Consider the following 16368-nt stretch of genomic DNA (forward strand, 5'->3'; position numbering starts at 1 on the left):
TCCCAAGTGAGTTGAAAACGTAAGTCTATACAGAAGCTTACATGTGAGTATTTTTAGCAATTTTGAGCCCTAATGTAGCCCGTGGGCTCTAGTTAACAATCACTTGTCAACACTGGAATGCCTTTTGTGATAAATGTTCCACACTAGTCCCAGAATATTAGTAATAGAGGAATTGTGTATACAGAACAAAGAATATGTAGAAATAGTATTCTCTATTTTCTGTTTTTTTCTTCTAATGCTAAAAGTCTTCAAAAATTTTCAAGGTTAAAAAAGGTTTTAAAATTGATGAATTTGACCCATTTTGTATTAATGAACTAAGCTGTTCACTGTAATTTTTTACTAATCATTCTCAGGAAAAATTCTTAGTATTAAGAGTATTAGTATTTAAGTATACTCTAAGCACTTTAGTTTCATATAGCTTTCGACAATAATTTCAGCAATTTTTTTTGAAGTTCCTAGGGCTATTTTTTTTTTTAAGATTTATTTATTTGAGAGGTAGAGTCACAGACAGAGATAGGGAGAGAACGAGAGATCTATCCGCTGTTTACTTCTCAAATGGCCCTAATGGCCAGAACTGGGCTGATCTGAAGCCAAGAGCAAGGAGCCTTCTTCCAGGTCTCATGTGTGGATGCAGGGTCCCAGGTACTTCGGCCATCTTCTACTGCTTTCCCAGTCCAAAACAGAGCTAGATCACAAGAGGAGTAACCAGGACACAAACTGGCATCCATATGGGATGCTGGTGCTCAGGTGGAGACATACCCTACTATGCTACAGGGATAGCCTTTTTTTCTTTTTCTTCCACCATTTCCCAGGCACTTTAGCAGGGAACTGTTTATGAAGTGGAGCACTTGGGACTGAGACCCGGTGCCAATAGGGGATGGGTCGCATGTGGTGACTTAACCCGGGTGTAACATTGCTCTCCTGCTAGTGAGCTTTTTGAAGTTACTCCAAGCAAGAATATTTTTATAATCTTTTTGAAAATTGTTTTCCTAGAGTATTTTACTGATTTGCATACAACTGCAGCATCATAGGAAAGCGCCAGTCTCATTGCAACCCTGCTATGATTAGGTCGTCTTGGTTAAAATGTGTTTGGAGAAAGGGGCTAATATAGTTGGTCAAAAAAATAATTTTTTTCTTGCTGTTTAATGATTTACCTCTCATATTTTTAAATGAAAATTAAGCAATTAATATAAATTTTATATATGAGTACCATCAGTTATTTGTCCAATGTTTATATTACCTACTAATTTACCTAATATTCGTCTCTCTTTAATATAAAGTGAAATAAATGATTGATGACCCTATCATTGTCTACCACAGCAACATTTACATCTTTATTTCAATATTTTTATTGTCATCCATGTTGGAGTTATACCAACTTTTTGAAAAATTTTACCAGCAAAATGATCATATAAAAATATTAGTGTACTTTGACCCATTGAATAACATTGTTTATTCTATTATGATGGTTGGCTTTGCCAGTGGATTTGTGCCAGTATGTTGAATTTTTGAGTGTCCTCTCTGAGCTAATATGATATAGCCTTTTTCAGTAATTTACCATGTACCATTTTCATGTAGCTCCTTTAACATATTTTTTAGAGAAGCTATTTTATGCACATACAATTTCCTTTATTCTGCAAAGGATTTGATATAGGATATGATGTTACCATACACTTGTGTGGAAATCCATTGAAGATTAAACTTTATAGATATCTTTTCTTCTAACTATATTATTACAATATTTTCTTAATAGTAATCTATCATATATATGTATATAGCTTGCTGTATGAAAGATGTAATTCCGATGGCATTTTATTCATTTCAAAGATAAAACAATAGAAAAGATAACATGCTATTAGAACTAAGTATGCTCCCAGGGCAGAGACTGTCGTCGTCGTCTTTTTTTTTTTTTTTTTTTTTTTGACAGGCAGAGTGGACAATGAGAGAGAGAGAGACAGAGAGAAAGGTCTTCCTTTGCCATTGGTTCACCCTCCAATGGCCACTGTGGCCAGCGTGCTGCAGCCGGTGCACTGCGCTGATCCAAAGGCAGGAGCCAGGTGCTTCTCCTGGTCTCCCATGTGGGTGCAGGGCCCAAGAACTTGGGCCATCCTCCACTGCGCTCCCGGGCCACAGCAGCAGAGAGCTGGCCTGGAAGAGGAGCAACCGGGACAGAATCCAGCACCCCGAGCAGGAATAGAACCTGGTGTGCCGGCGCCGCTGGCCTGTTGAGCCTCGGCGCCAACAGTGTCTTCTTTCAGAGGCTTTCCAGACTAAAACTGGCAGGTTATAGAATTTTGTATTTTAAGAGGCATTAGTCTTCATTTGTTATCTTCCATTTTGGTCCACAGCGTTTTTGAGAGTTTTATATCCTTTGGTGAGGAATAATAAACTAGACAATATATAAATATAAATTTCCAAAGTACAACTTTTGGATTATAGCGACTTTTGCCCCCATAACCTCTCTCCCACCCGCAACCATCCCATCTCCCACTCCCTCTTCATTGATTGATTTTCAATTATCTTTATATACAGAAGATCAACTTAGTATATACTAAGTAAAGATTTCAAGTTTGTACGAACACAGAAACACAAAGTATAAAGTACTGTTTGAGTACTAGTTTTATCATTTTTTTTTTTTTTTGACAGGCAGAGTGGACAATGAGAGAGACAGAGAGAAAGGTCTTTCTTTTCCGTTGGTTCACCCCCCAATGGCTGCTGCAGCCGGCGCACTGCGCTGATCTGAAGGCAGGAGCCAGGTGCTTCTCCTGGTCTCCCATGCGGGTGCAGGGCCCAAGCACTTGGACCATCCTCCATTACACTCCTGGGCCACAGCAGAGAGCTGGACAGGAAGAAGAGCAACTGGGACAGAATCCGGCACCACGACTAGGACTAGAACCTGGTGTGCCAGCGCCACAGGTGGAGGATTAGCCTATTGAGCTGTGGTGCCGGCCATAGTTTTACCATTAATTCACATAGTATAACACATTAAGGACAGAGATCCTACAAGGGGAGTAAGTGCACAGTAACTCCTGTTGATTTAACAATTGACATTGCTATTTATGATGTCAGAATCACCAGAGGCTCTTGTCATGAGCTGCCAAGGCTATGGAAGCCTCTTGAGTTCACAAACTCCTACTTTATTTAGACAAGGCCATAATCAAAGTAGAAGTTCTCTTCTCCCTTCAGAATAAGATACCTCCTTCTTTGATGGCCTGTTCTTTCCACTAGGATCTCACTCACAGAGATCTTTCATTTAGGTCATTTTTCTTGCCACAGTGTCTTGGCTTTCTATGCCTGAGAAGCACTCATGGGCTTTTTAGCCAGACCCAAATGCCTTAAGGGCTGATTCTGAGGCCAGAGTGCTGTTTAGGACATCTGCCATTCTATGAGTCTGCTGTGTATCCTGCTTCCCATGTTGGATCGGTCTCTCTTTTTTAATACTATCAGTTATTATTAGCAGACACTAGTCTTGTTTAAGTGATCCCTTTGATACTTAATCCTATCATTGTGATCAATTATGAACTAAACTGATCACTTTGACTAGTAAGATGACATTGGTACATGCCACCTTAGTGAGATTGATTTGGAATCCCCTGGCATGTTTTTAGCTCTACCAATAGGGGTATGTCCGAGTGAGCATGTGCCAAACTGTATATCTTCTCTCTCTCTTATTCTCACTCATACGTTTAACAGGGATCGCTTTTTAGTTTCAGTTAAATTTAAACACCTAAGAATAACTGTGTTAATTAAAGAGTTCAACCAATAGTAGAACAACAACAACAACAAACACTAAAAGGAATAAAATAGAAAGTTGTTCCTTGACAGTCATGACAAGGGTTGATCAAGTCATTGTTTCTTATAGTGTCTGTTTCACTTCTACAGGTTTCCTTTTAGGTGCTCAGTTAGTTGTCACAGATTAGGGAGAACATGATATTTGTCCCTTTGGGACTGGCTTATTTTATTCAGCATGATGTTTTCCAGATTCCTCCGTTTTGTTGCAAATGACTGGATTTTTCATTTTTTTTTACTGCTGTATAGTATTCTATAGAGTACATATCCCATAATTTTTTTATCCAGTCTACTGTTGATGGGCATTTAGGTTGATTCCATGTCTTAGCTATTGTGAATTGAGCTGCAACAAACATTGAGGTGCAAACAGCTCTTTTTTTTTTTCCCCATTTAATTCCATTTGGATAAATTCCAAGGAGTGGGATGGCTGGGTCATGTGGTAGGGCTATATTCAGGTTTCTGAAGACTCTCCAAACTGTCTTCCATAGTGGCTTTACCAGTTTGCATTCCCACCAACAGTGGATTAGTGTCCCTTTTCCCCACATCCTCACCAGCATCTGTTGTTAGTTGATTTCTGTATGAAAGCCATTCTAACTGGGGTGAGGTGAAACCTCATTGTGGTTTTGATTTGCATTTCCCTGATTGCTAGTGATCCTGAACATTGTTCATGTGTCTGTTGGCCGTTTGGACTTCCTCTTTTGAAAAATGTCTATTTAGGTCCTTGGCCCATCTCTTAAGTGGGTTGTTTGTTTTTGTTGTTGTAGAGTTTGATTTCTTTGTAGATTCTGGTCATTAATCCTTTATCAGTTACATAGTTGCAAATATTTTCCAATCTGTTGGTTGCCCCTTCATTTTCCTGACTGTTTCTTTTGCAGCACAGAAACTTCTCAATTTGATGCAATCCCAAATGTTAATTTTGGCTTTGACTGCCTGTGCCTCTGGGGTCTTTTCCAAGAAATCTTTGCCTGTGCCTATATCTTGCAGGGTTTCTCCGATGTTCTCTAATAATTTGATGGTGTTGGTCATAGGTTTTGATCTTTAATCCATGTTGAGTGGATTTTTGTGTAAGGTGTAAAGTTAGGGGTCTTAATGTTTCTGCATGTGGAAATCCAGTTTTCCCAGCACTATTTGCATAACTATATTTTAAAGTGGTTAAGTGCTTTGTATTTGCACAGATGTAGGTTCAAATCTTAGCTCTACCGGATAAGTGAGAGGTAATCATGGGTAATCTACATGTTCTCTTTAAATTTCTTTTTTCTCCACTTAGTAACGTATATAATGCTGGTTTCTTCTTCACAGGGATGTTGTGTATTTTAAGGGCCTATTGTAGAATATATTATCTTGCTAGTTCCTGCGTCATAACAAAGCACCAAGCAGTGAGACTTGGTCATCCTCAGAATTAATATTAGAAATTGGGGTCATCTAGCATGTTCCTGGGGCCATTATAAGATTCTCATACTTTTGTATTGTTTCTGGTATTCACCATTGTCTTCAACATCACAGTGCTACTTTAATACAAATTTAGGTTATAGTAACATTATGGTAAGGAAAAGAGTTACTAATTTGACAATACTCTTTAATTTTCTTAAAATTTATATTAGAAACAAAGAGAGCCCCCATCTGCTGGTTGGTTCTAAATGCCTTCAAAAGGCAGAATCTAGAAGCTAAGAAAATCAATCTGGGTCTCCCAGGTGGGTGGCAGGAACCCAATTTTTTGGGCCTTCAACACGTCAGTGTTCTGTTGGCAGGAAACTGGAATCCAGAGCTGCTGCTCCTGATATTTTTAAGTTAAACATTTCATTGTTCAAAAACTAAGTTCCTTGGATTCTGAGGATCACCAAGGATCACCGAGCAAATACTTAGTTTTCCTTTTTTTTTTTTTTTTAATTTATTTTATTTATTTGAAAGAGAGTTACAGAGAGAGGTAGAGACAGAAAGAGAGGTCTTCCATCTGCTGGTTCACTCCTCAGATGGCTGCAATGGCCAGAGCTGCGCCGATCCAGAGCCAGGAGCTTCCTTCGCATCTCCCATGTGGGTGCAGGGGCCCAAGGACTTGGGCTATCTTCTACTGCTATCCCAGGCCATAGCAGAGAGCTGGATGGGAAGAGGAGCAGTGGGACTAGAACCAGCGCCCAAATGGGATGCTGGTGCTTCAGGCCAGGGCATTAACCTGCTACGCCATAGTGCTGGCCCCACTTAGTTTTCCTTTTAAGAACATTTTCCCTTGTGACTACAAGAGCACAATATTTTTTAAGGGCCATCCAAATTTGTAACGAATACCTTAAACATATTCCAAAGTCTTGCATTGTATCTATAAGAGAATTTTGCTCCTGACTGACAAGTAGGCCATGATTTATTACAGGATCTGCTTTTAACATTATTTTGTCTGGAATGAACAGAGTGGTTGGAGAAACTCCATCCATCTTTTTGTTTATTTGACATTTATAACACATTAAATATACCTTAAAAAAACAACACAGAAATAAAAAATTCTGTTTAACAGTGATGATTACTCATCAGTAAGACAAATCTCTTGACTCTAATACAAAAACGCATTCTGTCAAGTAATGTCTGTTGAAATTTAAATAAAGCATGTGTGTAACCTGAACAAATTTTTTAAGGCAAATATTTTAGTTTCATGTTATTCCCAAGAGTTAGCATCACAAAGTGGGCTTCAGTTTTTCCTTATTTTTATGAAAATTAACACTATTGCCCTCTTTCTTTCTTGGTTTAGCTCAGTAACTGATTATGAGTGATTAATAGAAATAGAATATGATTTTTTAATTGTTAATGTTTATTGGAAAATGAAAGAAGAGCAAATAGACTTTGATAAATACATTTTGTGGTGCTTTCATACTTTTGGAAGACTTTTTTTTATGATTTGGGAAAGGGAGGAAGAAAACAAAATCGTTTAAACCTGAGGAATTCCTTATCAGCATTGTAAAATTTTTCCTAAGAACTTAAGACTGTAAATAAAGAAGCTCTGCCCTCGGGCTTAGAGTCACAAAATATTTGTAAATGAGACACTATTCATTATCAACAAAATGCTTATCTGAACCATTTATCATTTATTAGGCTTAATTTTAAAGTTACATATTTGGAAGTTTGATTTTTTATTTTTTCAAACTCACAGTTATTAAATACACATTTGAAATGAGGGGAGAATTAGTTTGCTGTTTACTATTCACTAAGTATGTTTTGTAATATTAGACTGATAAAAAACATACTGGTTGCTAAACAGTTGTTTTCAGTAACCATAAGAGCACCCTCATCCCTGATTTGTTTTTTTGGTTTACATTGTCACTACATAACTTGAAACCATGTTTGTCCTGAGTACTTAACAATTTGTTAAACTAATAGATGCTATGAACTATGTTGTGTTCCAGAGTTGTAATGCTGAATTCATATTGCCATAAATAACTAATCAGGAATGATCCAATTGGTTGCTTTTTTATTGCAAAGATTATACCAATCCTAGCAGTTACTGGCTGTTTAGCTAGTTACAAAATATTACTGAGTAACTTTTTCCAGACCTTTCATGTTCTAGAAATGGATGGTGCTTTATCATCATTCCATACCTGTCATTTGTCTAGTTTCTTGTGAAAAGAACCTGGTAAAGAAGAGTGCAGACTGGTGCCAAGTGAGTTGCTGCCTATGTACAATAGGAACAGTAGTCCTGGTATAGTCATTCATATAAAGATTTGGTCATAAAACCAAACACAGGTTTTATGATAGCTCTTGATCATACAAGAAAAAACTATTTTTTTTCAGTTTTCTGCTGGCCTTATCTAATACACTTTTATAGATCTGACTAACATTCTCAGGTTTATTTGTAAAAAACAATCTTCAGGAAAGATTCCAATTGATCCAAACAAAAATAATATTTGAACTGAGATTATAACTAAGTTTCTTCATTTTATCCTACTTTTCAAAATTATATATTACTGTGTCCACCGATACTTAGACATATGTTGAATTATACTTAATATGTTCAGAGTAGAAACTGAATTTGTAATTCCATTGATATGTTTGGTTCTATTTTCTGATTTTACCTGTGTGAAAACTAAGGTCCAGTAACTTACCAATGGCTATCACAACCAGGTAATGGTGTGTTTTACACATTACCAGATCATCCATACATGTTAGTAAAATTTTGTCTAGCAGCAATGGAATCTGAAGTATATGTTTCTAAAATGCTTGGCTGGATGTTGTGGAATATGTTCCTCTTAAAGAAGGTTTTAAAAAGACTTAAGTTCATATATTGTCTTATTTCTAAAGTGCCAAATGCCATTCTTTGAATTGCATATTGAGTAGATCTTTGTAGCATTTGAACCTATGGCATATGTAATCATGTGAGAAACATGCTGTGTAGGTGGGTAGCTCAGTGTTCACAGGACTATGAAAGTTTTTAATCAGTAAGTAGCATGTATGTTAATGTACAAGTATGTGATAATACACTCTCTCATTCTCCCACTATCAGATATTAGGTGTTATTTAATGTTTTTTGATAGTGGTGTAGTATTTAATGCTATAGAATTTTTAAGATACTGTATATGGAAGTGTATACATAAGCATAATATATAACTTCAAAAAGTTCACGGAAAAATAGAAGTTAAAAATGTTTATTTCGGTGTAAAAAATTTTTGAAATTCCATGAACTTTTTGAAGTTCTCTCATATGTATATTTGAACTTACTTTAAAGTGGGAGATTGTTGGAAAGGAAGCAAGTAAATAGAGCTGTGCACAGTTAACTATGCCAAGAATTTCTAGCTCTGAATTAAATTCTTGGTATGAGAAAAATGATTTTTTTTTTGTTTGTGAATCTGCTGTGAATGGTTACTCAATGATGGGGAAGTCTACCAGACTATTAGCCCTGTGTTCAAGTTATTCCCCTGTAGATCACTCTCTGTCCTCAATCACTACAGATAACTGTTTCAGCTTGACTACCTCTCTCCCTTCTCATATCATTCCTTGGCCATTTCAAATTGGATCGATCCACCTTGGTCTTCTCTTTAAGCTGCTATCCTCTTTCCTTGCGTTCTACTTACCTATTTGCGTTAATCTGATCAATTAAATAGCTTTGGGAAGAAAGCACTCACAACTTGGTGTTGCTGGGTTAGTTTATTCTTGATGGTCTGTCATTGTATTCTCCACACCAGTTGTATCATCCTTGAGGGGTAGAAAGTTATTTCTTGGGAGCAAAAATGCCTTACCATATGGTTTTCCTGCATAAAGCATATGTTTCCAGAACATAAACAAATGTAGCTTACCTGTGTTTTGAAGTTTTACAAAGTGCAGACAGGAGGAAAAACATGCCGGAAAGAGGCCTTGGGTGACAATAATGAAGAAAAAAATGTTGAGTAACACTGTTCTACATCTATATAAATTGATGTTTTTTCAGGATGCTTTCACTTGGATATTACTTAAAAACATCAAATTAGGCCAGCACCGCGGCTCAATAGGCTAATCCTCCGCCTTGTGGCGCTGGCACACCGGGTTCTAGTCCCGGTCGGGGCACCGGATTCTGTCCCGGTTGCCCCTCTTCCAGGCCAGCTCTCTGCTGTGGCCAGGGAGTGCAGTGGAGGATGGCCCAAGTTCTTGGGCCCTGCACCCACATGGGAGACCAGGAGAAGCACCTGGCTCCTGGCTTCGGATCAGCGCGGTGCGCTGGCCGCAGCGCGCCGGCCGCGGCAGCCATTGGAGGGTGAACCAATGGCAAAAAGGAAGACCTTTCTCCTGTCTCTCTCTCTCTCTCTCTGTCCACTCTGCCTGTCAACAACAACAACAAGAAAAACATCAAATTCACCTGTCCAAAACTGAAACAATTATCTTCTTTGCCTACCTTACCTTGTTTCTCCTCCTTTCTGACCTGTCTCAATTAACAACATCACTTGGGATTCTGGCCCACTAAGTCTCATTGTGCACACTCCCAGGGCACAACCTCAGTTTAGAGTGCCCTCTTTCCTACCTACATTATTGCCACAGCTTTTGAAATTACCCTTTGCTGTAATCATTTATCCACATTGCTCATTGTTTCTTTCTTTTTTTATTTATTTTATTTGTTTGAAATGCACTGTGATGGAGGGAGGGAGGGAATAAAGAGGAGAAAGAGGGGGGTGTGGGGAGAGAGATCTTCCATCTACTGATTCACTTCCCAAATGGCTGCAACAGCCAGGACTGGGTCAGGCTGAATCTGGGATCCTGAATCTCCATCTGGGATTCCCACCTGGGTGCAGGAGTACAACTATTTGGGCCATCTTTCACTGCTTTTGCAGACACATAGCCAGCGAGCTGTATTGGAAGTGGAGCATCTGGGACTGTAGCTGGCTCTGTGAAATGGTATGCTGGTGTTGCAGTCAGCGATTTTAGCAGCTGCAGCACACGCCTGCCCCATCTGATCATATCTTATTCAGCCGATAATCTTCCAGATTTGCTTCAGAATCAAAGTCCCATTTCTGTTGTATGGCAAATAAGGTTTTTAAGTTTCTACTTGCCTTCCCAACACATATGCCCTTTTGTTTTTAGTCCCTTAGCCTCCTCATATGTGCCCTATTCTTCTTTGTCTGTAGCCCTGTTAAAATACTGCTCCATCTGCCCGAGAGACTGCACTTTGGAATTTTCTCCTTCCTTTTCCTGACCGCATACAGCTTCTTGTTTCCAAAAGTTCAGTTTAGACATCTTGTCCTCTCAGATGCACTTGATAATTCTTTTTACTCTACTGTTTATCAAACCAGGGCAAATAAATCTTAGCTTAGTGTTTTTTGTTTTTTTTTGTTTGTTTGTTTTTTTGTTTTTTTGTTTTTTTGTTTTTTTAACTAAACACCTTCTTAAAGACAGATGTGTTTTATTTATTGATTTTTCTTCAATTTGTAGAATATTTAATAGGCATTCTGCAAGTGTGTACCTAATGATAAATGGATGAATGGTTAAGTCATTTTATGTACAACTATTACGTTTACTTCCTGGTTATTCTTTTTACTAAACATTTCACTATTTCTTCCCATACAACATTGCATTTTAGATTGGATCAAACTTCTTTTTTAGTAAAAAGCAACAAATAAAAATAACATTTTAAATATTCAAGTTTTTGTTTCTGTAAACAGGAAACTACTTCTACATTTCATTTATTTCTTAACTATGAAATACAGTATTAGCATTATTTAAGCAGGTAGAGTACCATGATATTTTTGACCTTGTGTTTTTTCTCCCTCTTACTCATTTAGCTAAAGGACACCAAATCAGCAGATCAGAAAACAACACTACTTCATTTCCTGGTGGAAATATGTGAAGAAAAGTACCCTGATATCCTGAATTTTGTGGATGACTTGGAGCATTTAGACAAAGCCAGTAGAGGTTTGTGCTGTTGTAAAAAATATTTTTTGCTGTGTTTTTCAGTTCTAAAAGAAAAGGAATTTTATTTGCACAATATACTTTCTACTTTGTTGCATGTTTTCTCTTTAAAGAGTGTTTATGAGTTGTCATGATTGAAGCTTTGAGGTTCGTTTGTTTAATTAGGTAATGAGGCTTTATGTTTAAAAACACACAGTTTTGTAGCTTAACTCTGTGGGTATCTTCTAGCCTCACTCTCTGCTTCTAACCCTCCCTGAATGTGGCCAGCTGATGCAGTGTCATCAGGAACTCTGAATGAAGGCTCCATACCTGAGTACAGAAGCAGCTATTGATGTCCCCCTTGTGCCTCAATTCCAAATCTGTCTCCTTCCCCATCATAACTGGGATCTCTTTGTCCTAGCAGACAGCAGACTGCCAGAGTTTCAGTGTACTCCTTCCCCATGTAAATTTCTAATCTCTTTCTAGTCTCCACTGTGGACATAGATCAGGTTGTTAAGGGCCATTAGAAAGGAGATGAGCTATTATTAATACTGGTTATAGTATGATTTACAGCCACATTTTTTATCACATTAAGAATTCAGTTTTCATTTATTTCTCAGAATGATTCTATGGTAACAACTTTACTTGGCTCCAAACGATTTTTGAATACATTTTGGGAGACAAGTCATGGTGGAGTGTTTGTATTCTTCGAATGTGAACACCAGTCATTAGTAATGTCAAATTATTTTTGTAATCTGTTTGTTTTCTGAGATTTGCCAACTTGAAGGATACTGTTTTTTTTTTCCATATTAGATTGAGTATCCCTTCTTTAAAAAAAATCTCTTTTATCATTCCTGATGCCTTCAAGGTTGTTCTTGCTTCTATGAAGTGGCAATTGTAACACTTTGTGTGCCAAGAGACATGTGATTGGATGAGATGTTGTTCTAATAACTGTCCTGAGGTGTTCACTTCTTCAAAATATATCTTTCATATAATCTGTTGGGGGAAAAAAATCCTAGAAACCAGTATTGAACTTTTTACTTCATTTTCCACTAAATCCTAAAAATCTATTGACGCTGTGATACTTACTTGCCTCTGTGCTACCTTAATATAAGAAGAAAAAATATCCATATATATATGGAATTAGATTCTTCAGTGGAATTTAACAAGAGAAAGACAACCAAATTATTTCTAATATTAAGCTACATGAGATTGGACAAAAAGGCATAGAGCTAAATGAGAGATCAGCTCTTAACTTGATGATTCATGAACTTGCTGTAATTGATTTTGCTTAAGTGGAATTTCGGAAATTTTGGAACATTTGTGTAAGCAGGATGAAAAAAATAGATAAATAGATGTTCTTGATGAATGTTAAGTTTGATAAGTTACAGAATAGTCAATGGAAAAGTGTTATATAGTACCTTGAAATATATAGAGTACTTTTTCTAGGGAGAAGATGGTTGAATAATTAATAGTTCATATCAATCTTAGAGCCTCAACTAGAATTCAGTGTGATTGTTTTCAGATAATCAGTGTGTGCTTTTTTGCCCCATTTACCTTTTTGCATACTTAAAACTGAACAGTACATCTTGCATAGCTATAAAACTGAACAATACACTGGCACCTACCTCTTTAGATCTGTTTCTTTATGGTAGAATTAATTTTCTACCTGTAAATTAGGTTTTTGGAATATTGATGTTGACTTGTTTGATGAGACTTAACATACTATATATGAAATTTTGCTTATTAAAATATTTGACTTTCATCAACACTTGCAGAATTGTAGCTTATAATTTGATAATTTTGTTTGTTTTTTTGTTGTTGTTTCAGTGGGACGTTCTGGGGCTTTGGGGTGTTTAGTTTCCATCTGGTATGGAGGAGACAGGCACATGTGTATGGGTCAGCAGATACTCTTAATGTATTTCCCAAGACACAGCCAACATTATATTTTAAGTAGAAAAGCCTTCACTGAGATGTGATTTTATAGTATAGGTGATTGGGGAGCATAATTTCTTTTTGTGATTATATTATCTTACTAACAAATGAGATTTTACATGAGGAAATGTAATGTTTTGGTTGAAATAAATAGGTTCACATGGGTGGATTTCAGTGCTCTTCTATGTCATCACTTAAAAGTTTCCAGATTTGAAATCTCCTCAGTGAGCTATCACATGAATTAAAAAGTACCTTTGTTTTTGAGTCATAGCAAATCCTGGTCATTAGGTACTCCTAGATCAGCAGGGGGAATATTCATTGCAACTAATGAGTCTACCCATATGACAGTTTTCAAAAATCTACTTCATTAGGACTGCTTTTTTCCTAAGAGATAATGGCTTACAGCTTATCTGTTCTATTTCTGTGAAAATATTTTGGTTCATTATTGTATTTCTGTATACCATTGTAATACTTCTTTCTTTTATGGACTTTTGGAGGCTGAATACATTTTTCCCTTTTTTTTAAACAATTAAAATTAATTGGCTCATCTATGAAGAGTTTATTGATTATTTCCCAATAATGTTTCAGTATTAGATTTTTTTTAATGAGTAGTGAATATGACAAAATGGATTTTTTTGTTTGCTTGTCTTTTGGGGGGTGGTATGTTAAAAATAAATGAAGGTAAGTTTCCAGCATCACCTTGATCAACCGTTTTTGGGTATCATATCTCTACCATGTATTTTGATTTTGAATCCTAGAAAGGTCTTCCTAATCCAGCCTCGAACTCATAGTTTTCTTGTTTATTTTAAAGCCAATGTTGAAGGATTGTTCCATATTTTTTGGAATTGTACCCTTGTGTTGCTGTTGATTCAGAATGTCCTAACTGTGGTACAACCCAGTCTTCCTCATTTATGGGTAACTTCTCACCTAGCTGACTTCTCTTCCTTACTCTTAATATGCTTTACTTCTCCTGCCTCTGTGTATTTTCTATCTGTTGTTATTGTTGGTGTTGTTAGCCTTATGCTAAACCTTTTTCCTTTTTTCTACCTATAGTTTCTCCTTAGCTGGTCTCTTCTATTACCAGTGACTTAACTACTATCATTATTTTAATTATTTATTAATTTATATTCTAGACTTTCCTTCCTAGTTTTTTTTTTTTTTTTTTTTTTTTTTTTTTTTTTTTTTTTTTTGACAGGCAGAGTGGACAGTGAGAGAGAGACAGAGAGAAAGGTCTTCCTTTGCCGCTGGTTCACCCTCCAATGGCCGCCGCTGCAGCCGGCGCACCGCGCTGATCCTGGCAGGAGCCAGGAGCCAGGTGCTTTTCCTGGTCTCCCATGGGGTGCAGGGCCCAAGCACCTGGGCCATCCTCCACTGCACTCCCTGGCCATAGCAGAGAGCTGGCCTGGAAGAGGGGCAACCGGGACAGAATCCGGCGCCCCAACCGGGACTAGAACCCGGTGTGCCGGCGCCGCAAGGTGGAGGATTAGCCTATTGAGCCACGGCGCCGGCTTCCTTCCTAGTTTTACACTTGTATATTCAATAGATTTTGCCGTTTCCATCTGTGTCTTAAATAGGTATCAGGCTCATAATATGCCACAAAAGGAGAGTCTTGACCCTTACGCCTTTTATTTCTCCTCCCACATTTTATTTACTTTATCGTTGTGGCCTCCTTTCTCCTGATTTCCTTTCTCTCTTTGCCTTCAGCACCTCAACCCAGAGTGGCACAGCGCTTTCTGCCTCAGTTAAATCTTTGGAAAGTTGAAGCATAGCCTATAATACTACTTAGTTTTTTCCTCCTTTAGGGAACTTAAAGTATATTTCATCCTCCATTTGGTGCTTGTTCCTGGTGCCTCCTGGAAATCTCACAGAAAGTTCTATGAATTCTATTCTATTCTTTTAGGATAAATTCATAGATTTCCTAGAAATTATTATACCACTATTTAAGAACTGCTGATTTAGACCAGGGATGATTTATTTCATGGGCTGCTGGGAATGGAATTAACTTCTAGAGGAAAAAAAATGTAGTACTCAGTGCATTATCAAAGGAGGTTCAATGATTACCCATTTCTATTTTTTATCATTTTGCTGCTATCTTATTTCTAGTTTGGGGGAGAATTCTTTGTTATCTTAGTTTTTATTTGTTCATCTGTTTTATTTTATAGACCTCTGTGCTTTTAAGACTCTTAATTATTTGCTTTTAGCCAGCAACTCCTTGGTTTGACACAAATATTTGTCTATTAAAATACATCTCCTAGTTTCCAGTTCTACGTGCATTTCCAACATTTTGTGATAAATGCTTTACTAAATACCAAATGTTTATCTTTTATTCACCTACTGTGAACACGCAGAACACTTAATTTCCAGGTGGCTGCCACCTGGAAACTGTATAGTGTTTGAAAATTTCAAATGCATTTGCTGTAACCAGCAGACAATGTTTTCAAGACTTCTATTAACCTTCTTGTTTTATAGCTTTCCAAAAAATGCCAATTAAAATTTATTAGTGAATTCTGTATATATTTTGAATATTCCAGATCAGTTAATTCAGTTGCACTTTATATCCTCCTGCAACAGAGTAACCTAGTTAACATTGTGTTGGAACTATTATGTCTGGGAGGTTATAGGTCAGGGCTTCATAATTTCTGCAAGACATATAATTGATTTGATGTTTCAAATCAGGTGTGGGATATTAATGTTTTATGAAAATATACTAGTTTACATGTTTCTGCCTATGTAATGAAGTAAATTGACAGACCATAATGGTTGTGGGAGTGTTTATAATAAAATAATTTAGTTGCAGAGGACAACCTTATGGAATATTGATCTTATTGAATTTCAGAGAAGAACCCAAAATTGTTCTGTTGTGGGCTCCTTTATGCACTTTATTTTATATATAAAGTCCTATCCTCTCTCTTTTTAAAGATTAATTTATTTATTTGAAAGGCAGAGTGAGAGAGAGGGAGATAGAGCTTGCATTCATTGGTTCAATCTCCAAATGGCTGCAATTGCCAGGGTCACACCAGGACAAAGTCAGGAGCCTGGAACTTCTTCCGGGTCTCCCATGTGGGTGGCAGGGCACAAGCACTTGGATAATCTTCTGCTTTCCCAGGTTTATTGGTAGGGAGCTGAAGCAGAAGTGCAGCAGCTGGAACTCGAAAATTTTGACCTCACACGTGGCAGCATAACCGGTTGCAGCTCAACATGGGCCTTCTCATAATTTGACTGTGTTTGGAGACATGGATTCATTGGTCAAAAATCAGGTTGTTAAGGTGGCCTCAAAACCATTCTTAATGAGGTCCTTACAAGAAGAGAAATTTT

General features: G+C 37.2%; 1 protein-coding gene across 4 annotated transcripts in view; it reads left to right on the plus strand.

Annotated features, from left to right (window-relative positions):
* The window catches only part of DIAPH3 (diaphanous related formin 3), a 556480-nt gene that overhangs the window by 319887 nt on the left and 220225 nt on the right, over window positions 1-16368 (plus strand). For all 4 annotated transcript variants that reach the window (XM_051850009.2, XM_051850008.2, XM_051850012.2 and 1 more), the window contains one exon: window positions 11013-11142. In XM_051850009.2, the coding sequence (XP_051705969.2) occupies window positions 11013-11142 (130 nt within the window). The remainder of the gene's footprint in view (window positions 1-11012; window positions 11143-16368) is intronic.

Source organism: Oryctolagus cuniculus, chromosome 9 (genome assembly GCF_964237555.1).
Source record: "Oryctolagus cuniculus chromosome 9, mOryCun1.1, whole genome shotgun sequence".
In the NCBI taxonomy this organism is placed as follows: Eukaryota; Metazoa; Chordata; class Mammalia; order Lagomorpha; family Leporidae; genus Oryctolagus; species Oryctolagus cuniculus.